Source organism: Henckelia pumila, chromosome 2, assembly GCF_033568475.1.
Source record: "Henckelia pumila isolate YLH828 chromosome 2, ASM3356847v2, whole genome shotgun sequence".
Lineage (NCBI taxonomy): Eukaryota > Viridiplantae > Streptophyta > Magnoliopsida > Lamiales > Gesneriaceae > Henckelia > Henckelia pumila.
The window spans coordinates 155,535,978-155,549,104 of NC_133121.1; the positions used below are offsets into that span (position 1 = coordinate 155,535,978).

A 13,127-nucleotide genomic window follows, 5' to 3' on the forward strand; every position below is an offset into this window, starting at 1 on the left:
CATGAGTCAAAGGCCCATTGGCTCATGCGAGAGTTAAATCGAGGGATGTGCACGAGCGGCAGAGATATGAGGGAGAGAGCAACATGGTCAATCTCAAGACCATACCCCACAATATTTCAGCAGGGAATATACTCCACACGAGAATCGAACTCGCAACGCTGAGAAATTTTTTCACACATCACCTCAAACCTTACCAACTCGTATATGCCTCCGTGGGCGATATCTAGCATACTTGAAACAGAAGTTCTTTGTAAATGCATGAATTGATAGTGGTTGACCCATCGTGTTTCGCATGAATTGAGGTCATATATATGTCTACTCAATTTCCTATACACAAAAAAAACCATTCATATTTAGTATTGCCGTGTTTGTGAAGTTAGTTATATTACATTCTTAATATTAATAATTATGAGACCTTTGAAATACTGTCAAAAAAAATATGAGACCCTTGAAGTAACCGTAAAATAATAATTTCTAAAATATACTAATATTTTTTTCTCAATTACGTTTACTTTTTATTATTAAAAGATAAAATATAATAGAAAGAAAATTCAAACATATATAATATTAAAGCACAAAAGAAGAAGAAAGCAACTCAATTTCGTTGAAATTAGTAGGAAATGGAAGCCCAACTTTCCAATGCAATTTACCCATAATTTTCATTATCATGATCATGTCTCCCACTATAAATTTGCGGATAGATTGGGAATAAAATACCTAAGAAATTAAAACACTTATCATTATCAGAACAGCAATGGTGTTAGGAAAAAAAGTGATGGATGAAGTTTCAGGGTGGCTGACGGTGTTCGAAGATGGCTCCGTCGACAGGACATGGACCGGCCCGCCGGAAGTCAAGTTCATGTCGGACCCCGTGCCGCAACACCGCCACTTCGTCGACGGTGTTGCCGTAGCTGATGTCAACTCCGATCAAGAATCCGGCTTGAAACTGCGGATTTACCTACCACAGAAAGTACAAGATGATGATGATCATGACTCGCAGAAACTCCCCATTTTGCTTCACTTCCACGGCGGAGGATTCTGCATCAGCCAGGCCGACTGGTATATGTATTATGCTGTTTACACGGCTCTGGCTCGTGCCGCCAGGGCCGTGGTGGTTTCCGTCTACCTCCGTCGCGCGCCGGAGCACCGCCTCCCCGCGGCTTGCGATGACGGCCTCGCTGCCCTCCACTGGCTCCGCTCCGTCGCACGCGGCGAGGCACAAGAGCCATGGCTGAAGGAGCACGCGGACTTGGGTCGGGTTTTTCTCATCGGTGACAGCTCCGGCGGAAACATAGTCCACCACGTGGCGGCGAGTGCAGGGCAGGAGGACTTATCAGTGGCCGGCGCCATACCAATCCACCCAGGCTTCTGCCGTGCGAAGCGGAGCAAATCGGAGCTGGAGCAACCGGAGACGCCGTTCCTGACGATAGCCATGATGGACAAGTTCCTGAGCCTGGCGCTGCCGGAGGGCGCCACCAAGGACCACCCGATTTGTTGCCCGATGGGTGAGGCGGCGCCGCCTCTTGAGAAGCTGAAGCTGCCGCCGTATTTGTACTGCATAGCGGAGCAGGACCTGATGCTGGACACGGAAATGGAGTTCTACGAAGCCATGAAAATGGCGAAGAAAGACGTGGAGCTGTTGGTTAGCCATGGAGTTGGGCACAGCTTTTACTTGAACAAGATTGCAGTGGACATGGATCCTCACGTTTCTGCTCAAACTCAATTACTTTTTCAACGCATCAAACTATTTATCCAAAATCATTGAATCGGGTGGTCTTTTAATTTGCAGGTAATAATTTAATTTAATGTATTCCACCAAATGTTCAAGTACTGAATTTCTTGCGTATAGGATTAGCTAGGATGTACCAAACACAAGCTTCCAAAATATATATTGTGGTGTATCGTTGTATTAATTTCATAGCCAATAATGAGTAGTGTGCTTGTCTATGTACGTTCATTGCTTTCGTGAAATATTGTTTCTCATTTTGGAGTAAAGTTTTAAATTTATCTCCCTAATGCATTCAAAATAAATAAATAAATAATAATTTTTAAAGAGGGGAATGATTTTTACATATTTTGAAAGACCTGATTTTTTACAAAATTACTCCCCACCTAATTATTTCATATTTTTAAAGACTAATATATTTGTATATATGCATGTTTGTTGGATCAATTAGGTTTTTGGCGTTTTAACAAACTTTAAGGCAAAACATGAACCAACCAAACTGAATCAAGTCGATCGAACTGAATGATTAAGTCCACAAGCTAAACGTGGGTTTACCTAACCAAACTAGTCAACCAAAATGATTATTGAACTCAAATGAAAATCTCTAAAGTACAAAAGTGTCCATTGTAATTAGTCTAAAGGACATCGGTTTTTCTCATAATGAAAGCTGGATATTGGATAAGTTTTTCCGTACCTAACTAACGATCAAAAATCCAAGCGCACTAAATGTGTATTATTGTCAGAAAGGACTACTGACGTGGACAAGACAAATACAATTACCACCTTAAATGGAACGGATCTATTTTGAAATTCGTGACCATTGGAATTTGACTGCTATAAATAGAAGCAAGATTAGTTTAGTAGCTCTCTTGAATCTCTATTTCGAAGTAAAAATTAAAGTATTCAAGAACTCACGAGCTAACCTAATATCAAGTAGTCAATCACACTTTACATAGAACTTTTATCTGATCATTGATGATGAACTGTGCTAAGAGTTTACATTGTACATATTTTTTTTGTAACAGTTTGTATAATGTTTGAGTTGTAAAGAAGTACTTCTAGGAGTTTTAGTTAGGCAGTATTAAGAGTACCCAACTGAACTGAGATTTTGAAAATTTGTTGAACAATCTACAGTATTCTAGTTAAAATCCTTTCCAAAAAGAAAAAGAAATGACGTGGGAGTTTTTCGAGTCTTCGAAAATCCATAAAAACATTTTTTGTCTTTACATTTCAATTAGCATCCTATTTTCACTATTCAGTTAGCCTGCTTAATTGTTCTATCTGTAAGTTAGGCTTTATTCCGCACAACCTTTTGTTAGCCAACTGACGTTGACTCGCGAGAATCACTAAATTTCAATTTCTAACCCAACTGAATTCGATTCGTATATAGAAGAATTTATTGGAAGTGTTTATTCAACCCCCTCCTTTTATAAACACTTTTCCAAATTCTAACAAGTGGTATCAGAGCGAGATTGATTATCGTTTTCAACATTTATTAAAAAAACGGCTTAATTCAGCAAAATTATGATGTTTTCCAGAGACTATTATGACGATTGGTAGATTAGAATCATGAACGCTCATTTATCTGCCCAAGATGATGATATGTGGTATGTCATCATAGATGGACCAATGAAGATCACCAAGGCCAATACTTGCAGTAACCCACACTCTTTTTATGAGATTTATTCTAATTAACCAATTGTTTAATAGGATCATAAATAATAAAACAAGGCTTCAGAACCCCCGAATAGTTTGGAAGATCTGAACTCTAGTTCGAAAGCACCGAAGTAGCTTTTTGAAGTTCGGAATCATACGGAGGTTCAGAAGGTCAAAACCCAAGGTCGAAACTGTAAGTCCCTCGAAACCACGGGGACGCTACTCGACAAACAACTTAACATAAACACGGAAGCGATAAAAATTCTTAAAATTTAAAACATACATTAATCAACCACACAATGTAAAAGGTTTAAAAAATCCAAACAACAAGATCTCAAACATAAAAACTCGTTTCCAATATAAAATACATTGTTTGATGCTCAACAAAATCTTAAAACAAATATGACTCCACACACTCATGCATCTCCCGACGACCCGACCGCATGCTCGTCTTCATGTCCAGCATTAAACTCATCAACATATGCATAAACTTCATCTGCACTAACTACATAATTCAAGTATAGTGAGTCTAAAGACTCAGCAAGAAAATGCAATAAAAATCTTGTTGAAACTAAGACTTGAAATCATGTGAATGAGATGTGATATATGAAATTGTGGCAACCATCGTTGAGCTGTATTTGGAACAATCATCCTCTGAGCTCATCCCTTGGAGTCATTCCCATAATCATTGATCCGTGTTTGGAATGGACACCCCCGGAGCTCATCCCGAAGGGCCATTCCCTTCTTGAGCCGTATTTGGAACGTCATCTCCGGAGCTCATCCCGGAGAGTCAATTCCCATAGTCATCATCTCATTTTCCACCACAACGTCACATACAACATCAAAATGTTGTACTTGCAAGTATATAACACCATAACATCGTCGTTCATTCTCATACTTTAACATCATCATGAACATCATCATCATCATCATCATCATCATGTCTTGCTTCATAAACTTTCATTTCATGTTCATAAAACTTTACTCGATAACTTCATGCATGATTAAAATCATGTTTACATATTGAACATAGGTTTCAAGAAAGAACTTAGACATGTAATTGCATACTTGGCATAATCAATCCACGTGAGATGTTCTTCTCGTTCTTGACCTTAAAACTTGAAAATCTTTGCATAGAAACTCTTAAATATATTTTAGAAGCCCTAAAAGATCATAACCATGAATTTAGGACCCTAAAATAACACAAAACAAATTGTAAATTCGAAGGGCATGTGCGGCCGCGCCACTTATCAGGCGCTGGCGCGCTGGCTATGTGCACAAGCAGCATGTTGACGCTGATGTTTCGACTTTTTTCACCCAGAATTTGGAGAAATGATAAATATGAAAGTTGTATCTCTTGATCTTGGATTTCCAATTCCGTAAACTGCACCCTAATTGGATTTTCAGTAAACAGTTATGCTCATTCTCCCGAGATTGGTTAGTGCAGAAAATTCAAAACAATTGATGCACTTTTCGGGGCGATTTTGGCCAAACATTCAAAATGATTTGAACAAAACACAAATCATGAAAGTTGTAGATAAATAATCTAGATTTCAAATAAAATTAGCCTCATATTATTTGGATTAGAACACTAGTATTTATCTTCAAAATTCTGACTAGTGTCGCTAATCCGATGCCACCAAACACATGTCACAATTCAAATTTTTAACTCAAACTAACACAATACTTTAAAATCATGATATTTTCTACTAATATTGCTATTTAATTCAAATAAAACTTCCCTTTAAACCTCAAGAACCCATCAAAACTTAAAAGAAACATGAATCTCTTGAATCAAACTCAAGAACTTGACAAAAACGACTTACGCTTCACGATTTCGTAAAAAAAATCATAACTTCATGTTCTTGAAATTCTTAAATTCATGCATTAAGTACTTCAACCCACATCATTTCATATCAAAATAATTATACCTTGAATGATGGTTTCAAAACATTTAAAAAAAATACTTGCTTTGATTGTAGATAGAGCTTAGAGCTGTCAGACGGGCCAACCCATGGCGGGGCGGGCCGGCCCACAAAAAACCCACCTTTTGGCGGGTCGAAAGCGTGCCGGCCTACCATCCTGGCGGGCTGGAAATCCTCAACCCAACCCAACCCAACCCAAAGTGGTTTGTGGGTTAGGCGGGCCGGCCCGCGGGTTGGCTCACTACAAATAAAAATAAATAAAAATTATTATAATTAATTATAAATAAATAAATAAATATTAATATAAAAATTTTAATTATTGATTTCATACGTGTAAATTTTATATAAATTAATTAATACAAAAAAAATTCACAACTTTCATTAAAAAAATACATATATCACAATAAAAATAAAAATAAAATAATAATTCTCCAGGCCCGCGAGCCAACTCGTGCGGGTCATGGGCCAAGGCGGGTTGGCCCACCTAGGCCCACCTTTAGTTGAGTTGAAAAAATTTCAACCCAACCTACTTAAATTATGTGGCGGGACGGGCCGACCCGACAGGTCTAACCCAAATTGACGGCTCTAATAGAGCTGATCCGGATTCTCGGCAACGAACTAACCATTAAACGAGCGAGATTTGGAGCTTGGACTCATGAAATCTTGAAGGAGCCGATGCAAGAAACAAATAAGAGGAAAAGTGTTTGAAGAAATATGGGGTAAACGTGATGGGGATGGGATAGGGGAACAAGCGCGCCATTGAATAGAGGGGCATGGGTTAGGTGCGTGTTGTTTTCAACACTAAATTTGTATCGTGTGTCGACTATTTAAAACGCAGTCAATCACGCGTCCTCGGCTCGACTGTTAAAAAATCTCTTTTGACTCGTTTATCTAAAACATATCAATATTATACTTAAAACGCTCGTAAAAATACGCTCTATCACCTCGTTCGTAGGTTAGGTTCGTCCCGTGAGTCCAGAATCAAACTCGACCTGAAACCATTAACTAGATCAAAAATGTTAAACATAAAATAAACATATCATGAAATTTTATCATATAATCATAACTTAAATAATTTAAAGGCATAAAATCATTAAAATCATTTTAAAACTACCGTGAGCGAGTTTAGTGGATTTTTGGACCTTACAGAAAGGTCTGATCAGTGTTAGGCCATGTAGAGTATGAGGTGCCAAACACACACGGACATGTCAGAGTTCGAAAGATCTCGACTAGAGTTCGGAAGATCCGAACTTAAGCTTTCCCTTAGGTGTCAAGATGCACTAGACACATCAATGCATGCATGAGATCAGAATGTCCGAAGGGTAGTTCGGAGCTTTTGATCAAAGAAGTTCAGAATGTTGCATGTATGCGTAGATCAGAACGTCCGAAGTGGGTTTGGAAGGTCCAAACTCCATCTATAAATAGGTAATCTGAGGCTCAATTCCAACTTGAAAATTCACAAGATTCTCTCTTCTTTCATTCTATATTGTGGGTTTTGGCCATTTCAATCTAGGGCTAGGTAGCAGCAGAGCCGTGCCCAAGAGTTGGAGTCTTCAACATCAACGTGCTGACAACAGACTCAGGTATAGTCCGAGATCCCTATTAGAATTTGGTAGTATATATTAGCTTAAATAAGGCTTTTAGATCAGTTTTAGTGATATGATAATTGTTGTCTTGTAGGCTTGGCTCCTAGACTTATTTTGCTAGGACTGCCTTAGAAAGGTATGTAAGAACTTATATGTTGCATTTTATGTATCTTGATCCATGTTTTACTGCTTTATTATATCATGTTGCATGTATAATCATGTTGAGCTATATCTCCTTTGAGATAGCCTTTCGAGTAGGGTCGCTCAGCCCTACACCTTTGTTTTACGATCGGACATCGGCAGACGCTGTGATGACGGGAACAGACGCAACGGTGATCTTTATGAGTGTGGGGATTTTACCCAGGGGATTTACCCTAGATTGTACTACACACTCATTTGTTCCTAGGTTGAGAAGGACTTGATAGTTGACAAGTAACCAGCCATTTTCATGCATCATATTGGTTTGTATACTCGTACTTTATGTTATGAGAGTTAGTCCCTCATGTCCTTTTTGTAATTTCTTATACACCCTATTCGACGGAGCAGGCCTCAGGTTGGACGAGATCGGAGGTTTGAGGTAGGGTTAAGAGCAGAACTGGTGTTTGCAGTGAGCGTTAGTCCCTCATCCTCACTAGACTTGTTGGAGCAATTTCATTATGAGGATTCACTATCACTATCAGCCCACTTGGCCTTGATTTCTCAGCTACTAATGCCTCATATTTCTTCTTGTAAAATTTTTTTTCATCTCTGGATCTTCTTCTCCTCTCGACTGACTTTTTCCCTTTCTCAACTGATCTTCTATCGTCCTTGGGGGACTTTTGCCAAATTTTCAGAAGACGGCTATAGCTTGGGAGAAAGAAGAAACGAACGACAGAAGCAATATCTGTGCACCATCGTTGAGAATTTTCTTATCCTTCTTATTTTATTTTATTAATCATGAATTCAAACATTAGATTTTTGTCTAGTTTTTATTTTATGGAGTAGTCGTTCTTTAACCGGGGCCACGATAGGGCCAAACTATTGATTTTTTTCATGTTTTAGATTGATTGATGTTTTGATATATTTTATGCTTATTGATTAATATTTACACAGATTCTTGCATTTTATTTGGTCAATTAACTGCATGTTTGTTTTTCGATCATAACTTGAAAAAGAAGAGATTGAAAGTAGCTCCAAAAATATTGATCAACACATTATTAAACCTACTAGAAAAAATATTCGGTTTCAGTGTGCGATTTTAGGCGAAAGCTGAAATTCCATAATTGCGAATGATTTTTTGTTTAATTAAATTCAATTAAAAATAATTGAACTTTTAAATAAAATATGATTGTTAATTCTAGACATAGATTAATAATAATCCTAGGGAATTTCATCGTGAATGTAGGTAATTCTTGCTTGATTAAATCCAATACGTGGCAATAATTGATGTTTGGTCCTGTTGTGCGTTCCTGGTCATTTTCCTGAAACTTGAATTCGTATTGAATTAATTTTGCTCTTTAATTTAATTAAAAATATTTCCTTAGAATAATTTATTTTATTTCAATTAGTTAAATAATTCATAAAAATCCTTCATTTTGATTTGCCTAGATTAAATTGAATAATTTATATCTTAGTAATTAAACAATATTCTCTGTGGGATCGACTTGGACTCAATCCAATTTTATTATAGCTTGACCTAGTTTTCTTACTAGAATTTCCAACAAAAATCGTCGATCATGTTTTTGGCGTCGTTGTCGAGGAATATTGGTTTACTATTAGGATCAATTATTTATTTGAGACTAGACTTTTATTTTTATTTTTATTTTTACAGTTTTTAGTTTATTTATTTATTTAAGAATAAATTTTTTTTCTTCTTTCATCTAGTGGTTAATTTGCGCACTTTGTTCTGATTTCATAAGTTTAGCTCATGTTATATGAGCCGTGCTTGAGACATCAAAAACTTCGTGCCACTTGATTTGGAGATTGAAAGAACTCTTCGTCACATACGTAGAGCTCAGAGGCAGAATAACTTGGCTCTTGAATTTGAATCTAAAGAGGAGTTAGATACTAATTACAAGCCATAATTTGAAGAGAATTCCAAAGATATGGCTCAAGACGAGAATAACCGCACTATGATGGAACTTCATCGACCATTGATTGGAGGATATGAATCTAGCATTGTTCGCCCTTCAGTTCAGGCGAATAATTTTGAGCTTAACCATCCATCATCATGATGATTCAACTGCAAGTCAGATTTGGAGGGTCTCCCTCCGAAGATCCAAATGCTCATCTGGAACAATTTTTGTCAATCTATGACACCTTCAAATTCAATGGCGTGACTACTGATGTCATTCGGCTGAGGCTATTTCCCTGTTCTCTACAAGGTGAAGCAATGGAGTGACTTTGAGATTTACCAGAATGATCTATTACTACATGGGATGGTCTGGTTGAAGTTTTTATGAATAGGTATTTCCCACCAATTAAGGTTACACAACTGCGTAATGAAATCACTTCTTTTAGGAAAAAGGATGGGGAATCACTGAATTCAGCATGGGCAAGATTCAAAAATATGTTGAGAGTATGTCCTAGACATGGTCTCTCAATAGGCCAAGAGGTTGAGACTTTCTACTATGGGGTGGATCCATCTGTACGATCTATGCTTGATGCAGCTGCCAATGGCAGCATGTATGAAAAACTATAACAAATCACTCGAAATCATATCAAATATAGTTGAAATTATGTGGGTTGGCAAGATAGCAGAAGAGAGAAGAAAGTCGGATTTCTTGAGATGAATGCTTTAACATCAATCACAGCAAAACATTATGGACCGACACACCAAGTGGCACAACTGAAAACTAATCAATCAGTACCATTAAAACAGGTGAATCAAGTCCAAGTCCAAGGAAGAACTGAGGTAGTTGGTGGATATTTGAGTAGAATTTCATTCATACGAGACACATTCTATAAAGTACTGCTATTGTTTGAGGGAGACTCGGTACATTATGTGAGGAACCAAGGGCGACAACAGTATAATCCATTTAGTTTCTCATATAATCCAAGTTGGAGAAATAAGCTGAATTTTGGGTGGAAACAAGTTGAAAATTTTGCTGAGCCACAATATTTCAATCCTCCTCAGCATCCTGCAAAGCAAAGGCAGGAAGACCTCCTCAACAATCGGTTAAACCTCCACAAGGTATTGGACCTTCTATGCCACCGGGTTTCAAACAATCTGAGAACAAGTCAAATCTGGAAGATATGCTTGCAAAATACATAGCTGTGAATGAGATGAGATGGCAAAATCATGATGCTATGATGCAAGGAGTGAAAACTCAATTGGGACAATTGGCGAATCAGTGCGCTACACGGACTCTAGGCTCACTACCTAGTGACACAGAAAAGAATCCGAAGGGCGTCAATGCAGTCATAGTAGCTGAACAATTGAAGAAGGAGGATGTTGATGTTGAAAAAGCTGACAAGAAGAAAGAATCACCAAAGCAGAGGGGTGAGGATTCAAGGGATAAAGGTAAGCCTCTAAACTCTAATGCTAATATTGATATCAATTCTCTCCATTTTCCCCAAAGATAAAAGCAATTGCAACTCGATAATCAATTTTCTAACTTTCTTGAAATTTTTAAGAAGCTTCACATGAATATCCCGTTTGTAGAAGCTTTAGCTCAAATGCCCTCATATGCAAAAAAATTAAAGGAAATTTTATCAAACAAAAGGAAACTGGTGGACTTTGAGACAGTTAAGCTTTCGGAGGAATGTTCTGCAATTTTACTAAATAAATTAGCTCCGAAGCTTAAAGATCCTGGTAGCTTCTCTATTCTTTGTACCAGGAAATTCATTTTTAGCAAATCTTTATGTGATCTTAGCGTAAGCATAAATTTGATGTCTTATTCATGCTTTGAGAAGTTAGGAATTGGTAAGGTGAAACCAACTAAAATTCCTATATATTTGGGTGATAGATCAATTAAATATCCTAGGGGGATTGTAGAGGATGTCTTAGTAAAAGTTAACAAATTTAATTTCCCACTGGACTTTGTTGTGTTGGATATGGAAGAGGATTGTGAGATTCCTCTTATCTTAGATAGACCATTTTTAGCCATTGGGAAGGCCTTGATTGATGTACAAAAGGGTGAGTTGGTTCTAAGGTTGAATGATGAGAGTGTGGTATTTAATGTATTTCATTCTCTTAAATATCCCAAGAATGTTTCTGATTGTTTTCAAATTGATGCTACTGATGGGGTTGTTGAGTGTGATGTGCAGGAGTTTATTTGTGAAGATTCTTTGGAGGTTTTCTTGACCCATTCATCTCTAAGAGAGTTTGGTAATGAGGAGATTCAAGAATATGTGTAGTACTTGGATGCCGTCAAACCACTCTCAAGACCAAGAGTACTGAAGTCATCTTTTGAAAAAACCCCGATCCTTGAAATGAAACCTCTCCCTTCACATCTGAAGTATTTATTTTTGCTTGATAATGATAAACTGTCTGTAATCATTTCTTCTACTTTGACAAGGGATGAGGAACAAAAGCTGACTCGAGTTTTGAAAGACAATATTAAAGCCATTGGGTGGAGTATAGCAGATATAAAAAGGATCAGTTCTTCCATGTGCATGCATAAGATTATGATGGAAGCCGATCACAAAACATCTACCCAGTCTAAAAGGCGTCTCAATCCCGCCATGCAAGAAGTGGTAAAAAAGGAGGTAATTAAGCTTCTGGATACAGGTATTATCTACCCAATCTTTGATAGTAAATGGGTAAGTCTTGTACAAGTGTTCCGAAAAAGGGTGGGATTACTGTTGTGAAGAACGAGAATAATGAGTTGATTCCCACTAGAACTATTACGAGTTGGCGTGTTTGCATTGACTATAGAAAACTTAATGACGTCACCCGTAAAGATCATTTTCCCCTCCCCTTTATTGATCAAATATTGGAAAGATTAGCCGGACATCATTTTTATTGTTTCTTGGATGGCTATTCGGGATATTCGGCAAGGACTTCGATGATATTTTGTTGTCTGATTTCAACTTATTCAGCTCAATATCCTCAGAACGACGGACAACCAAATCAGACGAGTCAAACTTTAGATGTTATGCCTTGAGTTGGAACCAGAGATGATTCGATTGTGACTGAGCATAGAAGGATTTTCTAACGAGAATGATTCGACTTACGATTGACAAACTTGAAGGAGTAATTTGAGAGACACAGTTCGCGTTGGAACCGTGTTGATTTCGAGGACGAAATCATTTCTAAGAGGGGGATAATTGTAACGCCCCGATTTTATCTTAATTGAATTTATTTGAGATAATCGGAGATTTCAGAGTTCAAGAGCCGACTTGATTTTGATCAGGGTCTATTTTGCAAATTTTCGAAATTTCAGGGACTAAAACGCAATTTTGGACTTTAATAGATATTTATACTTGGGATTGACTTCTTTTCTTTATTTCCTTCCCCTCCAAGCCGTCTCCCTCCATTAGAGCCGACTCCAAGCTTTCTCAAGCTTTTCAGATTTCACCCCGAGCTCGATTCGTCCGTTGGAATTTAATTCTGAAGGCAGATTAGCGATCACGGCTGCGAGAGCTTCGTTCTATCGTAAGTTTTTTTACGATCAGATGCATTCTATTTTTCGGATGTTGTTAGAATCGATTGGATTTCGAGTATGTTGATCTTGGCAGAGTTCTGATTGTTTATTCTCTGTCGATTTTGAAATAGAGCGTCGTTCGGATTTGTTATGATTTTTGGAAGCCATTTTCGAAAATGAGGATTTTTTAGATTTGTTGGGTTTGAGCTTTTGTTGTTGTTTGGTCATTGTATTGAGTTGATATCGTTGTTATGATGCTGTCTGCGATTCCGGTTTAATTAGAATATAGCCGTTATGCCGCCGGTTTGAAATTGGGATTTTGAACCGTTTTGAGTCGATGATATTTGGCTATTGAGTTTGATCGTCATTGTTGATCTTTTCTTACCTCCGTACAGATTCGTTTGAAGGCCGTTGAATTGTGAGATTTCAGGAGTTGAATCGCTTTGAAGATTATTGCCGGTATAGTATCGATTTCTTATAGTCGATTGAGAAAGTTTGATGGAATATTGATTGAGGAATCGTTGTTGTTTCCAGGTTTGGAGCATCGATGTTTGAGAAAGGTATAAGATGACTTAGACTGGAATGGAACGAGTGACTCGAATCCGACTTGATTCGAGTGTTCCGAAGAATCACATACTTGCATGTTATTTGCTTTTACTCGAATTTA

The 13,127-nt window shown here is 37.6% G+C and overlaps 1 protein-coding gene across 1 annotated transcript; it reads left to right on the forward strand.

The window, feature by feature from the left end:
• Positions 1-616: 616 nt before the first annotated feature.
• Positions 617-2,007, forward strand: LOC140882785 (probable carboxylesterase 17). Its single transcript, XM_073288986.1, has one exon. The coding sequence runs from the start codon at positions 755-757 to the stop codon at positions 1,763-1,765; it is 1,011 nt and encodes a 336-aa protein (XP_073145087.1). The 5' UTR covers positions 617-754; the 3' UTR covers positions 1,766-2,007.
• The last annotated feature ends 11,120 nt before the right edge of the window (positions 2,008-13,127 follow it).

Bases quoted from the DNA above. Each gene is read 5' to 3' on its own strand.
- LOC140882785 (XM_073288986.1), top strand. From the start codon at position 755: ATGGTGTTAGGAAAAAAAGTGATGGATGAAGTTTCAGGGTGGCTGACG.